At 43.2% G+C, this 21,258-nt stretch overlaps 2 protein-coding genes across 2 annotated transcripts; one reads left to right on the top strand and one right to left on the bottom strand.

Moving 5' to 3' along the window:
• Positions 1 to 201: 201 nt before the first annotated feature.
• On the bottom strand, positions 202 to 14,173 carry LOC131833025 (histone H2B type 1-C/E/F/G/I). The gene is made up of 2 exons (XM_059176271.1): positions 13,756 to 14,173; positions 202 to 433 (listed from the first exon to the last, which is right to left on the bottom strand). Exon 1 carries the CDS (start codon positions 14,143 to 14,145, stop codon positions 13,765 to 13,767), a length of 381 nt encoding a protein of 126 aa, XP_059032254.1. The 5' UTR covers positions 14,146 to 14,173; the 3' UTR covers positions 202 to 433; positions 13,756 to 13,764.
• Positions 14,174 to 14,425: 252 nt separating this feature from the next.
• LOC131833019 (histone H2A type 1-C) lies at positions 14,426 to 14,923 on the top strand. Its single transcript, XM_059176265.1, has one exon. It carries the CDS (start codon positions 14,485 to 14,487, stop codon positions 14,875 to 14,877), a length of 393 nt encoding a protein of 130 aa, XP_059032248.1. The 5' UTR covers positions 14,426 to 14,484; the 3' UTR covers positions 14,878 to 14,923.
• The last annotated feature ends 6,335 nt before the right edge of the window (positions 14,924 to 21,258 follow it).

The raw sequence follows: 21,258 nt of genomic DNA on the forward strand, positions 1-21,258 counted from the left end.
AGCTAATAGCAGAGGACTGTTTATCTAAGTAATGATACAGCCACTAAATACTGTTTCTATGCATATCACCTAGAAAACTGTATATGTAGATCTATGGCATGACACCTAAACATGCTTCATATATGCATTATATGTGTGTCCTATGTATCTACATTCATCTATACGTATCTGTCATATACATATTAAAAGGAGATACTAAGAGTTATTTTAATTCTTTATATATTTTTCTTTTTACAAAATTCTACAATAAGCATTTAATATTTTTATACTCAGAAAATAATATTTTAGCCAGGTTCTTACAGATCCTTCTGTGATTGTTAAAAATCTTTGCATTAATATTCTTATAGCATCACTTGTTGTTTTACGTGTGAGATGGAATGGTGTCTAGCAGTGGCCGGTGGTGGTAAAGATGTCTAAAACCCATCTGCTCCTCCTGTGAAAAGAGAGAGATTGATCAATTCATTTCTATAATTCATCAGATCCCTGATATTGTACTTGAACTCTGAGAACAACAGCAATAATGAGGATGGTTAATTTCACTGGGAGCTTGTTCTGCTCCCGGCGGTGTTCTAAGCACTTTATAGATACCAACACACTTGATCTTGCGGCAACCTTATGAGATACCTCTGGTCCTTCTCTCTGCTGTGTAGATGAGAAAATGAAGGTTGAGTTTCTCCAGTGACACAGTGAGATGGTGAATCTCTGTAGGAAGTTCACACCCTCTAGCACTGGAGTCTATGTAAACTCTTAAACAAAGGATGAATATGGTCCAGCCAGTGTCCTTTACATTTGAGTTAAGTTTTTTTTTTTTTTTTTTTTTAAGATTTTATTTATTTACTTGAGAGACAGAGAGAGAGAGTGTGTGTGTGTGCACAGAGCAGGGAGAGAGGGAGAGAGAAGGACAAACAGAGTCCCCATTGGGCAGGAAGCCCCACTCAGGAACTCAAATCCAAGACCCTGGGATCATGACATGAGTTGAAGGCAGACACTTAATCGACTGAGCAATCCAGACGCCCCTGAGCTAAGTCTTGAAGGGCAAGTAGGACGTCAGGTTAGAGCTTTTCACAAAGGAGACACAGTGACAAAGGTCATGGACACTGTCTAAGGTGAGGTGCTTGGGGTGGGCCACAGCTCGAACTGCCTGTGAGGGGCGAGGAAGTTCCTTATATAACCACAGTTAGAGTTCAAGCCTGTTATTCCCACATGGAACAGCTGAAACTGTGCCCAGAAGCCACCCTTCTCCCAGCTGCTCATCCCTTTGGGCAGCTAACAGATGAGGTCATCCCCCATGAGCTTTTAAATAAGTCAGATGAAACATATCTGATGGAAATGTACACAAATAAAGGCTTAGTCTACTTCTGGGGTGTTCTGAAATGCACTTTTCCTCCTCCTCTTGTCAAGCAAGCAAAGGCAAACCTGATTTTATCCCCTGCAGGTGTCCACATCCCATGCAGGAAAAGGTACAGAGTTTGCTTATTAGGGAATTCTCTTTGATATGTCTGGACTGAAGTGTTCCTTGGGCAGGGAGATACGGGTTCCTGTGGCAAGTGTTTGCATGCCTGGCTAATCTCAGGACCTATGATTATAACCCATGCTTGAAACAGCTAACACCCCAGTGATCATTTCGCTTCCCAAAGACAAAGATTTGTGCATCCTGCTTTGTTTGTACTTCTAGAAGTGCAATCGCCATCATATTCAGGTAGGTTCAAAGCAGAGCCTGCTGGTTGTGGGGGTGCGGGCTGGAGGAAACAGTCCTCTCCCTTTAGCTGGCGAGGGGCAGTCTCCCCCACAAACGACGACTCAAGATGTGACCCCTGATGTTCGCATAGGGAGTTTAGCAGACTTACTGTCGCTTCAGATGTAGTGCTCTTAACAACGACGCATGCCACGGGTTGTCTTAGTCCCCGTGGAAAAGGCCCCCAATTTAAAGCCTATGCTAGAGGAAACTACGGCTCTCCCTTTGGGGGCTCACGCTCACACATGACCTCACAAGCTCACGCTCGAATGAAGACACTGATGAGGGTAGCAGAGAATGAGCAACAGATACTGGGACAGATATTCCGCATTTGCAGAAGCTGTTGGTTTCCCCTCGTTCCTTCATACCAGGCTCATCTTCAAGGGCTTAGGCCCTCTCCACTTTCCGGCTAATACATTATCGTTGGGGAATTCACTGAGTCAATAGAGTACACATTTAGAATGTTCCTGGCACACAGTTCCTGCCACCCCAGTGTTAGCAACTATTGTGATAGTGTTTTAATTCATGAAAATATAAATCTTACACTTACTGCCGCCCCTGACCTGCCTTTCACTGCTGTACTAGGTGACTCCCCAGAGTGTTTCTTCCTTTCTTGCATCCTATATAATTATATATGATAACTACCATTTGTGATCTGTCTTCTCCAGCCGAGATGAAAGGTCCAAGATGGCAGTGAGTTGTCCCTTTTCAAGGGGACAGTTGCTGAAGCTGGAGCAACAGAGCCAGGGAATAGTCCTTCAGGGCGAGCAGAAAAGGAAGACTTCCCGTTCCTATGCCACCCCAAGACTCTGTCCCCATCCTTTCTGTGCCGGACATTGTCATTGGCTGGTGAAAAGCCACTGTGGGGCTTGAAGGGACAGAAGGGACAGAGGAAGTGGGTCGGGGGTGGAGGAGAGGGCAGGGAAAGGGAAGCGGATCTAGAGGCTCACGAGAGCTTCCTTGCTCTGCCTCCATCAGCTCCTCTGTCCGCTGGTCGGATGTGGAGGCTCCAGCAGAGTATCTCTAAGACCCGAGAGTCTGCGAGGCACAAGCTGGAAGGAGTCGTCCCTGAAAGACATGGAGCTACGTCCCATCCCCTTGTGGCGGCGCATCATATGACATTTTGTAACAGATTGAGGACCTTCTGTCTTGGCTCACCATTAAGTTTTGGGGATCTGCTCCATAAAAGAGAAAGTATCACAGACCTTGCTTTGACTTGAGGCTTGTCTAGTGAAACAGACTCAACACTGCCCTTCACAGTAGCGCCTTGATCCTAGATCCGGTCTCCTAGACAATGATTAGCAACTGTCAGAGCTCCCGCCCCACACGCCGGCTCGGCTCACACTGGGGCCGCCTGCTCAGAATTTCATTCCCGGGCTCATCATCGCGGTCCTTCCTCGTCGTCCTCACCACTTTAACCCTGGTTCTTTTGCTTTGGGCTTTTTTTCCCATGACACTTGCCTTCCCGCAGACCAGATATTTTCATTATTCGTTTTCATTATTCATTATGTTTTCCAGTCTCACCTCCTAGAGTCCTAGTTCCCTGAAGGAAGGGATCGTGACTTTGTTCAATGGTATAAGCATGCGTGAACTTGGCACATAGCAGGCATTCAAAACAATTATTGAATGAATTGACTCATTCAATCATTTATGCGTACTGACTATGTGCCAGGCCCAGTCACAGCCCCTGGGGATCAACCCAGAGCCCAGAGCCTATTGGACATGACAGCTAGGCAAGTAGTAAGAATTAATTGCAAACAGAGCAAGACGTACACTGAACGATTGGGAGGGCTGGTCCGAGGGGAGGCGAGGGGCAGGAGGATGTCTATAGGATGATGAGGAGAAATTTTCAAGGCAGGAAGGAGAGGGAAAGAATCAAAAGATGGAGGTCCAGCATATGCGTGGGGCGGGGAACCAGAAGGCAGGATGTGTGCAAATCTGCTGTGATCCAGATCATAAAAAAACGGGGGGAAAAGGATGTTCCAGACACTGGGTAAGGACAGCACCTGCCAAAGTGTGTTTCATGGATTTGGAGAATCCTGAAGGCAAGATAAGTAGCTCCTTCAACCCCATTCCAGACCAGCCATGACATCCTAGTTCACACGCTAGTAAGACAGAGGTCCCATCACCCCCTCCCCTCATTTCCAGTTGATTAAAATTTCTGATCATTTTAGGACATGAAAAAAACAGTGTGCTATTATAACGATGGGTAGCTGTCATTATACATGTGTCCAAACCCAGAGAATGTACGACACCAAGAGTGAAATGGCAAATGGCAAACTATGGTCTTTGCATGATTGCGATGGGATGGGTCATTGTAGGTTCATCCTTGGGGAAACAGAAGTACCATTCTAGTGAGTGGTGTTGCTAATGTGGGAGGCTCTGCTTGTGTGGGGATGATGGTACATGGGAAGTCTTTACCTCCTTCTCAATTTTGTTGTACACCATGTATATTTTAGACTGTAGGGGGGAAAATGCCCAATTCACTCAGGCATATTTATGTCTAGAACTGACTGGGCCAAACTCTGTCTCTGAACTTTAGAGCGGGGCTGGATCCCGTGACTCATGAGATCACAGCCTGAGCCAAAATGAAGCATCCGTTGCTTAACCAACTGAGCCACCCAGGCGCCCCAGTCAGCATTCTTTTTATATCAAATCACTTGTGAAATTCCCATGACTTAAGGAAAACTGGTTCTTAACCAAGATCTTCAATCATCAGCTGCTCTAGGGGCTAAGGGTCAAAGGAAGGTTATAAATGAAACTTGGCAAATATCAGCAGACCCTGAGAAGGTACCACGTACATGTCACTCTACAAAGTGCTTTCTATGCATCAAAGATCTCCGATCTTCACCAACATCTAGAAGGTACGTGTTATTACCATCATCCTCAAGACACAAATGAGAACACTGAATCACACAGAGAGGAAATGTGGGTCAAACTTGGAGGTTCCATCTCTAGAGACCACAATTTTTTCCTCAGGGAGTCATCTCACTGGCATGATACTGTTTCTGGGACAAGTATTTTGTATTCGTGGTTTCATTTAATCCTCGCCCCATTTTCATGGGTGAGTAATTACGACCACCTTACAGGCTCAGAGTGGTGGGTCTGTTAAACAGTAACTCAAAGACATTTAGCTAATTATTAGCACACTGTTTTCTTATGTACAGGTGTGCCAAGCAATAGGAAAATTTAATCCAACAAAGTTCAAAAAAGGTGATTATCTAACAGAGGGGAGAAAAAGCCCACAGAATAAGAACAAGATGTCATGTTTGTGCATTATTTTTAGTATAGACAATCTGTTCTAATGTAGACTAACAAGCCCTTTAAAGAAAATAATTAGTGATTCTTTAGAAACTCTCCAGTTCCTAAACTCTGGGAGCATGTGACAGGCTGTCTCTGCATAATACATTCTTCCAACCCTCAGTCAGCATGTCCGTCCTATGTTGGCCATATCTTCACCCCTTCCGTCATTGGACTTTCTCAACTCCCCCACATGGGTCAAAAAACTTGTGAGGGCAATCACAAATATAATAAGAAGAATCTGAAGTCCATATAGTCTCCAAGTACTTATTTGACATGTCTTATGTAGAAGAATAGTTCTCAAAGATCATTTTGATGTATTTTAGTTAAACAAGTATCATTTTTCCTAATTATTGTTTCAATTGTAATTTGAGCCATGGTCAGAAATAAACCATGCAGCAACCCTTCTTGTTTAGGAAATTTTAGTCAAGGTGTAGAGGTCTAGGCTCTGAAGAATTTATTTTATTTCATTTCACTTCATTTTATTTCATTTCACTTCATTTCATTTCATTTCATTTCATTTAATACTGGAGAAGACGAAATCCAAAATCTAATCATTGGAAAGACTGATAATGGAGAAAAAGACAAAACAGCAACACAGAAGGAAAAAGAAGGAATGATATTCTACTCTAGTTCTCATCTTGATCCATAGAACCTTAGGAGAAAGATTCCTACTTCCAGATTTCTGGAGAACTTTCAATGAGTCTCAAGATTGTATTTCCAAAGAGAATGTGTATCCAAGTGGTGAGATTCTAAAAATGTGTTTGCAGTGAGAAGCAAATATCCATCTGTCCTGGAATGTAAAAGCAATATTTTTATTTGAAAGGACTGGAAATGGCCTTTCCATCATTGCTACGAAGTTGACTTTTCTTTTCTTTTTTAGACTGCCACATACAGGGCCTCATTTGGATGTGTCTGGAGTCTTGGAAGATTGACTACTCTACGTTCTCCTACAAATGGACCTTGAGAGCTTGTTTGGAGGTTCCAAGAGGGAGCACAACTACTCCTATACCCTTGACCAGAGAACGGTCCTCCTCTATCCACGAATCATTCTCCTTCATGGAGCACACAGCTTCCAGGAGGGACGCACATGGAACAGTGAGGGAGGAAGGGGACACCCGCCAACCAGCCAGATCAGCCAGATCAACCCTGGGGATCAGTGCAAGTGACAGATGTCGCAATTCGATCACCCTCACATCCTATAGCTGACACTTCTTGAAGTCTTTAATCATATAATTTACAGAAGTGTGTCTGGTGACATCTTCCCACAAATGTAGCTTCCATTTGTTCAATTATGCTAGTGTGGGGAACAGTTATTGATAATATCTGACAATATCAGAAGTCCCTAAAGCAAAACATGTCAAAAACCAAGTCCCATGGATCTTTTGGTACAATTTCAAATGATGAGAAGTTATGAGAATCTTTGGGTAGGGACACATTATCATGATTATTAGGATAAGGAGTAAAATACGGGCACTGTAAATTTAAGTTATTTTGGGCAAATTTTAAAGTGTCTTGTATTATCCTCTTAACAGGTAGCAGATGATACAGACTGACATGATCTGTCCAATAAGAATACTTTTGTACAGATTTTTGAAAATATTTTACCTATGATCTCAGTTTTATCATTTACAAGTAGTAAAGGTATTACCAGGTGGGGGAAAAAAAAACCCTGTTTTAACAATAGCATGAAATTGATTTGTTCACGTGGTTCTTGAGGTATGGTTTGAAGCCCTGCCTCAGCTTTATAGTTTTGAAATTCACACTAATTACAGATAACACAAGGGTCAATCACTTGTCCAGTCTTTGGGCTCATCAACGTATTTGTAAAATTTGAACTGGTTGGTGTTAATCACTGGAGTTATTTTTATTTACATGATTATAAAGTCTGGAGATGGCTGAGCCACAGAAGCGGTATGAGAGATTTGTGGTAGTCAATTTTTATCGAAGGGCTGGCTATACTTGATTTTATTTTTAGAAATCAGACTAGACAATTGGTATAGTGCTAATGGTGAGGAATCCTTGAAAGGCTCTTTTTTGCATTGCAATTTTGGTATTTTCTTTAGCATTAGGTTTAATTTTAACTACTCAATTTTACTTTGGTTGCTTTTCCTGAGTACTTACCCATCCCCAGCTTCTGCCCCAATATTGACTAAGCCATCTGCACAAGTTAGAAATCCCGTTTGTTTTCATACAAGTGAAAGCAAATGGACAACCGCCAGATATATCTATTTTAAGTAAATATGTCAACTCTTGAGCTGTGAGCGAAGTGCCATTCTCAGATCTGACCTGTAGACTGAGTTATTGGTTACAGAGAATAAAGTGAAAACATAACGGTAAAATCTACTTGGATTATTCTTCAGGGACAATTAATTACCAAATAATATGGCAAGGTTTTAATTAGGGAGGAACGTCAGACAAACTGGCTAAAACAAGCTTAGTGTGAGAAGAGTTGTTAAAAAGTTATGGGATTTAATTTGCAACATGGTGGATGGAACTAGAGAGTTTTATGCTGAGCGACATAAGTCAATCAGAGAAAGACAATTATCATATGATTTCACTCATATGTGGAATTTAAGAAACAAAACAGAGGATCAAAGGGGAGGAGAGGAAAAAAATGAAACAAGACGAAACCAGAGAGGGAGATAAGCCACAAGAGACTCTTAATTACAGGAAACAAACTGAGGGTTGCTGGAGGGGAAGGGGCTGTATGTGGGGGGGTTACTGGGTGATGGACATTAGGGAGGGCACGTGATGGGTTGAGTACCGGGTGTTATATAAGACTGATGAATCACTGACCTCTCCCTCTGAAACGAATAATACATTATATGTTAATTAATTGAATTTAATTTTTTTAAAGTTATGGGATTTACTCTTATCAGAAGGAAGTTGGAAAGCTGGATTTAGATTGGAAAATTTAAGAATTACATAAAAAGCAGACTGTACCGTGATTTGACAATCAATATTTGAAAAATATGAAATACACCTGATAAATTTAATCATTCCTCCTTTCCTTAGATTGTGGGAATAAATTGTTGGCTCGCCATGGCTATCAAGGAAGGCCCAGGAATATTTTTTGGTGTAAAAGATATCTTAACGGTTTCACTATTTTGTACTTAGACCTGAATCTAGGATATGATAAAAAAAATATGTCAGAGAAAGCTGGTTATTATTTTAATATGTAAACATAAATCATAGCTATATAAAAACAAGAAAATGGTTGCAGTCATATTTTAGAGTGAAATGTAAAACATCATAAAGAGATCACAGCAAATTATTTGAGGTGAGGTCAAGCACTTGTTAGAAATGATTTCAAGGGGCGCCTGGGTAGCTCAGTGGATTAAAGCCCCTGTCTTCAGCTCAGGTCATGATCCCGGGGTCCTGGGGTACTGGGGTGCTGGGGTCCTGGAATCGAGCCCCGCATTGGGCTTTCTGCTCAGCAGGGAGCCTGCTTCCCCCCCTCTCTCTGTCTGCCTCACTGCCTACTTGTGATCTCTTTCTCTGTCAAAAAAATAAAAATAAAATCTTAAAAAAAAAAAATGAAGAAGAAGGAATGATTTCAAGCTTGGCAAGGCACAAAAATATATCAAAAGTTCCATGTGAATCCTGAATTTTTCTCTTCCTAAGAGTGTTTTTGTTTTCTAACCAATCCCAGTAAGCCATTCTGTGCTTATGTTTAGATATACACAAACCAACCACAGATAAACAAAATGATAAATTCGTAGAACGATATATTCAAAGCCTATGACTTTCCTTGTAAAGAATATTTAACTAATCAGCATCAAGAAGATAACACATATTAAACTGAATTTACTACATTAACAAACTGTAACAACTTCCTAATAAATGAACAGACTAAACATAGCCACTGTCTTGTATGCATATCTGTGTTTCTCTGAAGTTATAATAATTAACAGGATCAGAACTGTATGTGTTAACAACAGCCCTTAAAAGAAGCAGGCGATTTGTTCCCTCACTGGCCTGAGGAAACTGGGAGCAATACCAGTCTGCCCAGGGCCTCTAGGCCAAGCGCACTCATTACATTTGCTTCCACAGATTTAAAGTGGCAAAACCAAACCTATCTAATTCTGTTCTCCTAAGACATCTACATGTTCTCTAACTTGTTTATCTAGCATCATTCTAAACTGTGTAAAAATATGAGCCTTGCATAGGTCAAATTTTTTTAGGGATGCATATTTTTCACCCTCTGATTTAGAAATTGTCTAGGTATCTGAAGATTGGGTATTAATGTACTCAATTGAATAGTCATCAAAATTCTCAGGTTTATCTATAGATTATGAATTCACCATTTAAGCTGACGCACTGAGTTTTTGTGATTGGATGCAATGTTATAAACATCAGCTGTTTTAAAAATGATACGATCTGGGGCACCTGGGTGGCTCAGTGAGTTAAGCCTCTGCCTACAGCTTAGGTCATGACCTCAGGGTCCTGAGATAGAGCTCTGCATCAGGCTCTCTGCTCAGTGGGGACCCTGCTTCCCCCTCTCTGCTTGCTGCTCTGCTTACTTGTGATCTCTCTCTATTTGAAATAAATTTTAAAAACCTTAAAAAAAAAAAAAAAAACTACATATGGGACACCTGGGAGGCCCAGTGGGTTAAGCCTCTGCCTTTGGCTCAGGTCATGATCTCAGTGTCCTGGGATCGAGCCGCGCATCGAGCCCCGCATCGAGCTCTCTGCTCGGCAAGGAGCCTGCTTCCCTCTCTCTTTCTCTACCTGCCTCTCTGCCTACTTGTGGTCTTTGTCTGTCCAATAAATAAACAAAATCTTAAAAAAAAAAAAAACACCCTACATATCATGAACTAAAAAATTTAAGTTGTTCAAAAATAATAGAGACATTCTCTTTTGTTTCTAAGCCTATAACCTATTAACTAAAGCCACTAATTAAATTCACAGTTAAACTTTCCTGTTTTCTCTGAGTTACAATTTAAAGAGGAAACACATTTAAAGCATCAAGTGAAGTTTTATTTTGATTTGAGGTTCTCTTTCTTTTCTTTTAGTTTTTATTTAAATTCCGGTTAATTAGCATGCGTGTTATATTAGTTTCAGGTATGTAATACACTTCCCTGTATCACCCAGTGCTCTTCACAGCCCATGCCTTCCTTAATCCCCATCACCTATTTAACCCAGTCCCCTGCCCACCTCCCCTCTGGTAACCATCTGTTTGTTCTCTAGAGTTAAGAGGCTTTCCTCTCTGTTTTTCACCTATGATTCTTTGTTTTGTTTCTTAAATTCCACCTATGGGTGAAATCTATGATAATTGTCTTTCCCTGACTCACCTATATCACTTAGCTTGATACTCTCTAGCTCCTAGTTTCTTTTGCTTTAAGTTGTGTTTTTTAGTCTTTATATAAGCCATTTAAAATTTAAGTTTGCCTCATAAGTTATTAATTTCCTGATGAGGTAGAGTGGACAACTTGCTCAAAATTGTTTGTATTCATAAAACAAAATATTCTCAATCATTGTGCAAGTTAGAGGAGCTAATTGTGAAACCGTAATAAAATCTAAAGGAGGTAAAACTGATGTGGGAAACAAAAGCAGAAGAAAAATTATTAAATTGCTTTACTTTCTATAGCCCATTGACAGGTCCTTGAAGCAGACAGTGACATTCCTCTAGGGACTCAGCTGCCTCAATGTTGACATTTTGCTAAGGGCAAAAGGCTATCCCAGCTGGACACCCAGGACCCTGTAAGCTTATGTTAACATGTGAAAATTCTTTTGGAAACCTCCTTTATATCTACCCCCAAGGTACATGTTGGCAATCATCCCCCAAGCTTATGGCCCACTGATAAAATTCTGAAGGGTCTCCTGACTCAGGTCCTATTAGACCCTAATAAATGACCTTTTCCTAGCAATAGCGAGCCCCTTTGAGGTCCTGGAAAACTTGCTTCCAAAATTCCTTAGAGACTTACGCTACTCCCAACCCCCTCCCAACTTGAAAGTATATAATGAGCTACTCCTCATGACCCCATTGCTGCTCTTTCTGCCCACGGGTCCTGTCCCCGGGTCCTGTCCCTGTGCTTTCATAAAATCCCCTTTTTGCACCAAAGATGTTTTAAGAATTATCTCTTGGCTGTCAGCTTCGAACCATAACATCTTTCCTACAACAAAACCAGGGCCACAGATTTGTTGATCAGTTAAGAGGGAAAAAGAAGAAGGAGGAGGAGGAGGAGGAGGGGGAGGAGAATTAAGACAAAATGTAACTGGGCTCCCAGGTAGCTCAGTTGGTTAAGCGTCTGCCTTCAGATTGGGTCATAATCCCAGGATCCTGGGATCGAGTTCTACGTGGTGCTTCTTGTGCCTCTTGCTCAGCGGGGCGTCTGCTTCTCTCTCTGCCCTCCCTCCTGCTCATGTTCTCTCTTTCACGCTCTCTCTCTCAAATAAATAAATAAAAATCTTTAAAAGGAAAAAAAAAAAAAAAGAAACAAATGTAATTAAGAACAGAGATCTCTAAGCAAACACCCTTGTTGAGAATATAAGTAAATTCTCTGATACCCTTCTAAGTTTTGTAGGAAATTCTTCTTACTTTCCAGAGCCCTTGCTCTTACAACAAACACATTAAGATTTAGTAACTATTAATGTCTGTTTTGTAAGAGTACTGGAAGCCTTCTCTTTTTGTCTGACTCAGTAATCTGATTTATAACAACATGTTTCTTCTCTCTTCTTTCTACTCTTACTTACACAGCCGGAAGGGACAATTCCTTGGAATTATTGGATCATTCACTTTGGAGGCTTCTGCAGAGCAAGGGACAGGCTTCTGCAAGCTGGAAATTTGGTTAACTGGTTTTCTTTCTTGTCATTAGTCTCCTGTAAAGCCTAACCACTCAAAGTCAAAGTTATTACAGTTTGCCCTTTTTTACTTGTATTATCTTTGAGGCAGGAATCCTGTTTTTGCAGATGCTGACAACTATTTGGATACATAATGTGTAAACAAAAGAAAAGACCACTTTGAAAGGAGGAAAGGGACTCATCTTTAATTTCAGGAATCCACAGCATGCAAACACAAAACACCAAACCCAATGGATCACATTAAAGGACAGAAAGAAAAATACCAACTTCCAGTTTATATGTTCTCAAATGTCAGAGAATATCAGAATCCCCAGACAAACACAAACAGCACAGAAAAGATTAACAAGTGCCCTAGAGTTCAGACTGCCTGTCCTCTGCCACCAATAATCAATTCATGATCTGACCTAAAACCACTAATGTGTAACCGATCGACAGAGTGCACTCAGAATAAGAGCCAAAATAAGAAACAAATTTAGGCAGGAACACATTTCAGCACGCAGTAGCAGAAGGCAGATAAGCATAAAACTCAAACTGCCCAGGGTTGGACAAGAAACTTCTCCAGGTCGCACATTTCTATTGATTCCTTGGCAGGACTTAAGTAAACAATGTCTTGGTAAAACTTTAGAAATAAATTATCAAGTTGTTAATGATTAGCCCGCCCTTCACTTGTATAGAAAGGGGAACAAGCTACAGGATTACTCCATCCAACACAGGCAAATCAGAATTTATATGAGACAAAGGGAAGAAGGAAAACAAAAATAAAAACAAAAACAAACCAAAGACCTTGTAATCACCTGGGTAACAGTGAACCTGCACATTTTTGGGGTAGCCTGTAGTTGGCAGTCTGAATTGGACCATCAGTCCTTGAGCAGATTCACTAGACACATAGAAAAAAAAAAATCCAATTTCAGTTGTTGAAGGATTCTGGAAGCCTTAGTTTGGCTGAGGAGCTAGTGTGACTAACATCTGGAACTGCCGTTTTTGCACTTCGACCTTAACTATGTCAAAACGCTTCCAAGTTAGGCAACCAGAGCTGTGCTCCAATGCAAGCCTGTCTAAAGCCAGGCAGGCCTTTAATATTCTTCCCAAGTATTAATTAAAACTGCAGGTATAAGATCATGAGGCCCTTATGTTAAGTAACTTGGTAGTCTACATCATGTTTCATCTAAAATTGTACAAGTCTGTGCTCTTTTGTAACAGAATCTATTCCCTGTTTTCCCATGTTTTTTAATGGAAAAAGGCAAATTTCACCGCAAAGTACTGAAATGTGTTCCAGAACCTGGAGAAGACAAATGGAGAAGAGTGCTTCTTTCACCTAAAAATCTTTGCCTAGAGCAAAGCTCATGAGTAAAGAGATTAAACTGTAACTTCCTAGGCTGCACTATTTGCTAACGTTCTCTAATGGGAGATTTTGAGTATGCCAAGCTCAAAAGCGTCTTTCCTACCCATTCACCTCCGATCTCCGCCACTAGTACTTACCTACCTTTAGTTCAGCCGCCCTTGGAAACAACCAAGTTATCCAGCAACTTTGAGCAGAGGTCTAATAAAGCCATGGGTCGATCCTCACTGTTTAACATAAGCCACCTTTTTAAGATCAGAAGATCTCTGTGCTCAAATGAATTAGATCAATTATGGCAGAATTTGAGAATGGGAGACTCAGAACAGCATGGGTTTTCACGAAGATGGCCCCCGAGAGCATGGAATAATAAGAATCCTATTAACTTTCGCTTCGTATTGTCTTAACACCCTTAAGAGAGACTAGTAATTCCTTCTCTGGTAATGATTTTCTAGTTAAGGTAGAATACTTTGTCCCAAGCCCCTCATGCACAACTCTGTGCTGGATTACAGCTCTCTTAGTGGAAATGTGGGTGGCTCTGAAAAGAGCCTTTGGGGTTGGAGGACAGGACGCTTACTTGTCAAGTTTACTTGGAGCTGGTGTACTTGGTGACGGCCTTGGTGCCCTCGGACACGGCGTGCTTGGCCAGCTCCCCGGGCAGCAGCAGGCGCACGGCCGTCTGGATCTCCCTGGACGTGATGGTCGAGCGCTTGTTGTAGTGCGCCAGGCGGGACGCCTCGCCCGCGATGCGCTCGAAGATGTCGTTGACGAACGAGTTCATGATGCCCATGGCCTTGGACGAGATGCCGGTGTCGGGGTGCACCTGCTTCAGCACCTTGTACACGTACACCGAGTAGCTCTCCTTGCGGCTGCGCTTGCGCTTCTTGCCGTCCTTCTTCTGCGCCTTGGTCACCGCCTTCTTGGAGCCCTTCTTCGGGGCCGGCGCCGACTTGGCTGGTTCAGGCATTTTGAAACCTCAGAAGGGCCGAAGTGAAGTGAAAGTAGGAAGCGAATCTGCGCTACTTATAGGGCTTTTATGCTAATGAGGGATGCAGACAGAGTCTTAGTTCATTGGAAGACAGGCAGCGAGGCTGTCATCCATGGGCAGAACTATGCAAATGAGGTATGGAAATAAAGCTTTTCTATTGGCTACTTGACGGAGTCTTGTTACCATCCAATCAGACAACCGGACTTACTCCCCAGGAAATGCCTATAAAAGCAGCGGTGTTCCTACTTCCATCACTGCTAAGTCGGCCTTGGCAAGCCATTTGTTTTCTTGTTTTTGCTTTTCTTTTCTGTGCCTGCAATGTCTGGACGTGGCAAGCAAGGAGGCAAAGCTCGGGCCAAGGCTAAGTCCCGCTCCTCTCGTGCTGGCCTGCAGTTTCCTGTCGGCCGCGTGCACCGCCTGCTCCGCAAGGGCAACTACGCCGAGCGTGTCGGGGCCGGCGCGCCCGTGTACCTGGCGGCCGTGCTCGAGTACCTGACGGCCGAGATCCTGGAGCTGGCGGGCAACGCGGCGCGCGACAACAAGAAGACGCGCATCATCCCGCGCCACCTGCAGCTGGCCATCCGCAACGACGAGGAGCTCAACAAGCTGCTGGGCCGCGTCACCATCGCGCAGGGCGGCGTGCTGCCCAACATCCAGGCCGTGCTGCTGCCCAAGAAGACCGAGAGCCACCACAAGGCCAAGGGCAAGTGAACTGACAAGCGTCTTAGTTTCCGGAAGCGTTTTCAAACCCAAAGGCTCTTTTCAGAGCCCCCACCAGTTCAAAAAAAGAGCTAACACTACTTTAGAGTAAGGGGGAAATAGGCAAAGGTAAGTCAACTTTTTCTGAAAAGATATCGAGGCTTCAAGATCTCTGAGACTGGCTTAGGGTGTAAGTGTCAATCATTAATGGGAAACTGCAAACTGATAAGGATCTAACCATTGCATATGTCTAATGACTCTCCTAAGCCATGCATACCCGGCAGGTTGAGTAAGGCCCAACTTAAAACAACTTAATTGCAGAAATCTGCCGGTATTTGAATTTTGTCTTGCGGACTTAACTCGGAGGTTACTGAAGGCAAACTTAACTGAGTAACACGGCAACCTCCCTGGCCAAACCATCTTAGATGCTTCGTCTTAAGCGGCAAGCAACCGGTCTAGACTAATCCCGTAAAGGAGTTAGGCTCTTTTCCCTTGGTTTTCAAAGTATCACCTGAAACTTAGGCATGAAAAGGGGCCTCTGGAAAATGGATTTCCCTGCGGTGATATAAGGGGTTGACTGAATTCAAATCCGAATTATAACTTTTTCCCGTTTACAAATTAGTTGTATTTGGGGCTACTTTCTAATTTTGTCATCCGTAAATTGGAGGTAGATTGATGGTGTCACCCTTAGGTTTTTGTGCCAATTAAACCACTTAAAAGCCCTTAACCTAGATTACTGCTTGACATTCAACGAGCTGGAATTAATACATTTCAAGAGGCTCAAATGCCTAGATTCCTAAGGCAACCAAAACCAAACAAAACAAAAAACTATGGGGGCGCCTGGGTGGCTCAGTGGGTTGAGCCACTGCCTTCGGCTCAGGTCCTGGGATTGAGTCCGGCATTGGGCTCTGTGCTCAGCAGGGAGCCTGCTTCCTCCTCTCTCTCTCTCTCTCTCTCTCTCTGCCTGCCTCTCTGCCTACTTGTGATCTCTCTCTGTCAAATAAATAAAGAAAAATAAAATCTTAAAAAAAAAAAACTATGGCCACAGGCCTCCCCAAAGCTGTTGCTACTAAAGGTCTGGCAACTTAGCTGCTCCAGCCCCAGAAGTGGCAATTTGGGACCATGGAAAAATTCCTACGATCTTATTTTCTAGGGTCGAGTCTCACCCAAGTGTTTCTTCAGGATGACTCGGTTTACGCTTTGGAGAATGAGTGGGCCATGGTTTGCCCACGCCTCTGCGCGCTGGTACTCGGGCGACCCAAGTAAGAACCACCTCTTTCCCCAAAAGGTCCTTGAGCTCCCACTGAAGCATTTTCCGGGGTCGTTCGCTTGGAGCATTCAAAGAGGACGTGTGCGCTGGGGAGGTCATCTAAACTGAAGTCTGTTCCCGCGGACGCGCCTCCCACTTCCCTAATGTTGAAGCTCGCGGAGTGGTCCAGAGGCAGCCTCCACCCTCTCCCCGCCCACCGGCCCCTCCACCCCTCCCGCTTCCCCCTTTCCCCCAGCCCCGCCTCCCCTCCCTCGGCCTAGCTGTCACCTGCGGGGGGTGGGGAAAGTGGCTAGTGTCTGGGAGTTTGGTGAAGGCAAAGTGGTGGGAAAAGAAGTAAGCACCTTGATAAGCACACGGTAGAATTTCCGATTCTAATGGGTAGGACTGAGAATCTTCACTCGGGTAGGTCCGGCCTGGCAGCGTTCCGGAGAGGTCCGCTCAGGGGACGGGGATCTTCCCACCCAGAATTTCTGGTATGCTGGAGAACTTGGATCCTTAGATCCAGTTGCTTTATATGGGCCTAGCAATCCTCCTCATTAACTTCCAGCTTGCTTTGGACCCCGCTCCAGCACTGACTAGGCATGTGACCTTGGGCTTGGTGGTCAACCTCCCCCTGCTTCCATTACTCCGTGTTCGCCTTAGCTCACCTCCTGATGAAATGCGTAGGCTCAGCAGTGTGGGTTCTGAAACTAGAGCACGGGCACTCAAGGGTAATGGCTAACACTTACTAAGCATTACATGCTTCTAGAAAATTCATTAAACCCAGCGGCCTAGCGATAAGTGCTATCCCTATCTTGATTTTAAAGAGGAGGAAACGAGGATAGAGCATAAACAATTTGTCTAAATCCCAAGGCCAGGAAGCCAGTACTTTGACCGTTGAACACCACTCCCTAAGAGATTATTGTCAGAACAATGAAACCAGTAGAAACTCAAGACATAATGGATTAACTTTGTCCACATACCAGAATGTTACCAAGCATCCTAAACTGAGGAATTTAAGGGAAGGAGGAGAGGTGCTCTCCTTGGAATCGACATCAAGGGAGCAAGGAAGGTGAATCTTGGCCCCGTGTTAGCGCGGTAGACCCAGGGGGAAAGTACATACACTTTCGAAACAAGGGGACAAATCAGGAGATGGTTTGGTAATGAGCTACCTGATTTGGTAAACTAATTTCCTGTGGTGAATGAAAAAGGAGTTAGAGATTGGACTTTGAATTCTCCCTTCTGCAAGCTAATAACAAAACTTTGTATTTGATTGGTGAGTAATAATACATTGTGTTAATTTTGCTTGTTTCATCTTCAGCAAGACCTCCTTAAAGTCAAAGACCTCATCTCGTTAAATTGTTAATAGTGAGCACAGACCCCACCTTATGGTAAGTACTTGGAAATGGGCCTTGTGTAAATGTTGAGCTGAGTCTGTGGCTGGGCCATCAGGAAGCACATTGTTCTAGAAGGTTGGTTTATTAGCAGAAGAGACGTTAATTAGACACCAGACTAACAGGTTGCTAATAACATCTCTTTCCAGTAGAAAATCCCTTCTGAAAATCTAATTTATGGAAGTGTCTTGTTTGGAGAGCATCAAAGAAACACCGAAGGTGCCAAGTGACCAGCTCTTACCTAAGAGCTCCTGCCAAAAGGCTTTCTGGAGGACATTCCTCACAGATCCATTCTAGCTCCCCCTCTCCAACATGCCTCTTTTACTTCTACTTTGAAGTAGAAAAAAAAGCCCTAGTTACATCTTTGGAAAATTCTCTAGTGAGCAATAAATTCTCAGTAGCTTCAGTTGGTTTCCAGACGTTGAGCAGGTCTCCATCCACCATGCCTCAAGGGTCCCGGGGAGGACCATTTCAGCTGGGACGAGTTCATGAGAATGGTAAACCCTGGCCTTCAAATTACTGAAAGCAGCTGGACACCAGGGACAGAAGTTGATCTCAGGGATTTACTGAGGCGTGAGGCTAAGATGGAATCATTATTTGGTTATGTAGGGCATTCCCAACAAAGCAGATCAGTATGACGCAATATCACCAATTAGAATATCTCTTTCTATATTTTGAAATCATCTATGCAGTCTTCCTTTCCTCTGTCCACCATCCAGTCTCTTACCAGTTTTTTATGTATCATTGGAACTCTTTTTTTATGAGGCTGAGATATTTTATAATTAGTTCTAAAAAATTGTGTGTATTCTCGAGTCAATTACATTACCATCTAAGGGTTTGTCATCTTTTGATCCTAAGTTATAATTATAAATGTAAATATTCCTGTTAAATATAATGCATGTGTATTATTAGACGATGTTAGGAATTTAACTGAGGATTCGCCATGCATACTGAAATTGAGAATTAGGCCATATATGTAGACAATGACATGCAAAACTTGAAAATAAAGTGATGTTGCAGGCATGGGATGGTGTAACCCTCTTTAAAAATATCAGAATTTCACTGGACTGCATTCCATCGCAGCTATTCATTTCGTCGCCCTGGGCAGAGCAATGGAACCAGCATCTCTTAGGACTTAGGACTAATGCACATCACTAGAGTTGGGGCTCCTTGTGAAAGAAGCAAGTGTGCTAATGTCTTGTTTGTCTGCCAGCTGAAGCTTCAACCTTGAGCACATTCCTCATCATCAGGAACACCAGGCAGGTGAGGAAGTCCATGCCCTCCTACCTTTGCCAATAGCCATAGCCGAAAGGACTGGGCTAGACTTGACACCGCGACAAGTTCTCTTTGCTTTAACGATTGATCTCAATGAGGTTGGACAATCATGTGCTCTAAATGTGAGAACCTTGGAGCTTGGTACCAGTTCCTATTCTTTTGATGATCTCATCAAGAGTGCAGTTTCAAAGGCTAGCTGGTAAACTTCCACGTTTACATCTCTAGCCCGGATCTCTCCGCTGAGGTGCAGATGCGTGTATATATATGTGTATACATACTTCTCCTTAACGCCTTCCCTTGGAACTCTCATCTCACCCGGAGGATGTCTAAGACACAGGAACTGACCCTGTGAACCTTAAGCTTGTTATTTCCTCCTGTCCTTCCAACTCAGGAAGTGACACAGCCTTAAATCCATTCACTCCAGCCAAAATTTTAAGAGTAAGCCTTGCTTCCATCCCTTTATCTCTACAAATCCAAACTATCTGTAGGTCATGTCACCTGCACCCCAACATATGCCTTGATGCATCCTCCACACTTCTCTACCATGACCTGAGGGGCCCCCCATGACCACCTCTGGCCTCTGCCCACCACCTCCCGGATTTCACCTCCATCTCTCTGTTCCAGCCACACTGGTCTCTTTTCCTCCTGCCAAGCTCTTTGAAGCTTCAAGACACTTTCATTGGCTCTTTTTCTCTGAAATAACCTGTTCTCTGATGTGTCTTCTGGCAAGCTCCTTCTCCCCTTTCAGGCCTCAGTTCTTCTTCAGACAGGCCCGTCTGAAATGGAGCTACCCAGACAGATTATAGATCTGAATACAAAACCCAGACATAAGATGAAATTTCAGGAAACACTTTAACCTCAGTTCTGCACGTGGGTGTGTTTTGAGGGGGAGGTATTGTTATCAAGCAAGACAGGAAACGCACAACCCTATAAGAAAGGACATAAACCGCATAGGCCAAAAGGAAATTTAAGACACAATATAATAGACAAAAATGACTAAACAGGGGATTTTGTATCTTTTGCTGAATTCAAATGGTCAATGCCTATGAGGGGAAAAAAAAAAAAACAGTTAACCTTTCTCGTAGTTCAGTTTTGTATATAACAGTAACAAAAGTATTAAAACACAAGACCAAAACTAGCAATACACGGGACTACTAAGGATAAGGAAGGTTTGCCACTTGCTTATAAGCTTTTGAAAAATTCTCCTGGCAATATCTATTAAAATGTATTATTAAACACTTGGCCTTTCATACGACAAATTAGTACTAGATAAGTAAAGGAGTAAACCAAACAGGAAAAAAAAAAATTAGACACTTGAAGAGGGTATCTGCCATCTAGAAAGAAAAACCCCAAGATATAAGGTTATATGAGGAGAGCTGGTTAACCTTTAGAAACACCTGAGTGTAAAGTGTTAAAAAGAGCATGTATTAAGTGTGTAACTTAAAATATAAGAAGGAAAATTAAAAAGTAACCTCCTTCCGTTCATTTCTCACCTCAGATCACTCTCTATCAATCTCCTTATTTAGATCCTTTAAAATACAGCCCAAGATTTTATTGATCGGATCCCTTGTCATGTGCCTCTCCTCATTATACCCTTTGCTCCATGAGGTAGGGGGACCCGGTCTGTCTACTCACTGTGACTTCCCAGCATCCAACAAAGGCAGCCACTCAACTCTGCCACATGAACAGGGAATGGATGCTGTAGCCCGGAAAGCCTTCTCTGAGCCCCGCACACGGTCAGCTGAACTTCCGTGGAAAGATCCACCACTGACCATTGTCCGGACCTCGCCTGCCTGCCTCCGAAGCCACCAGGCATGCGAGGAAATGGGGAAGTGTGGCCCCTTGCCTTCGCACTTTACCTTTTCCCGGCTCCGTGCACTCACCTCTCCAGACTTGATGTCTCATGATAACCCTCAGGAAGCCATTAATTCTTTTAAGGGCCTGTTCTCTGCTGGCTGGTATCATGCATAAGAGCCCTCTTTAATATGCTACCGGGTCTGTGGTTACCAAATGTTTGCTTAGCAAGAAAAGACTCTCACAGCTGGTGGGTGTGACAAAATCAATGTTTTTTCATCCGCTCACACTGTCTGCTCTGCACAGAAGGCCAGCTCACTGGTTTTTACATTCTAATGCCGGGATTACTCCGGGAACACACTCATCTCCAGGGTGTTTGTTGAAGAATTCTACCCTCTTCGTCTCTATACCCCAGCCCTATCTCCTCCCCCTGTAACAGAGCTTCAGTAAATACTCAGAACGAATGTGTCGACAACAAAACTTATAACTGCACAGAAATGCACCGATCACTAAGCTGCAGGGACTCGAGAGCTGACTCCTGGGTTACGTGCCACGTTAGCCACCACTCGTCTTCAAGTCCGGTTTGGAGGGAGACGCACAACTGGTTCTAAAGCTGCTCTGTCCAATACAGTAGCCAGGAGCCACCGGTGACAGTTTAAATTTAAATAAATAATTAAGTGA

The sequence above is a fragment of the Mustela lutreola genome, chromosome 6 (assembly GCF_030435805.1).
Source record: "Mustela lutreola isolate mMusLut2 chromosome 6, mMusLut2.pri, whole genome shotgun sequence".
In the NCBI taxonomy this organism is placed as follows: domain Eukaryota; kingdom Metazoa; phylum Chordata; class Mammalia; order Carnivora; family Mustelidae; genus Mustela; species Mustela lutreola.

What these genes read in the sequence shown, in the direction of transcription:
- LOC131833019 (XM_059176265.1), top strand. Translation starts at nt 14,485, where the DNA reads ATGTCTGGACGTGGCAAGCAAGGAGGCAAAGCTCGGGCCAAGGCTAAG.
- LOC131833025 (XM_059176271.1), bottom strand. Translation starts at nt 14,145, where the DNA reads ATGCCTGAACCAGCCAAGTCGGCGCCGGCCCCGAAGAAGGGCTCCAAG.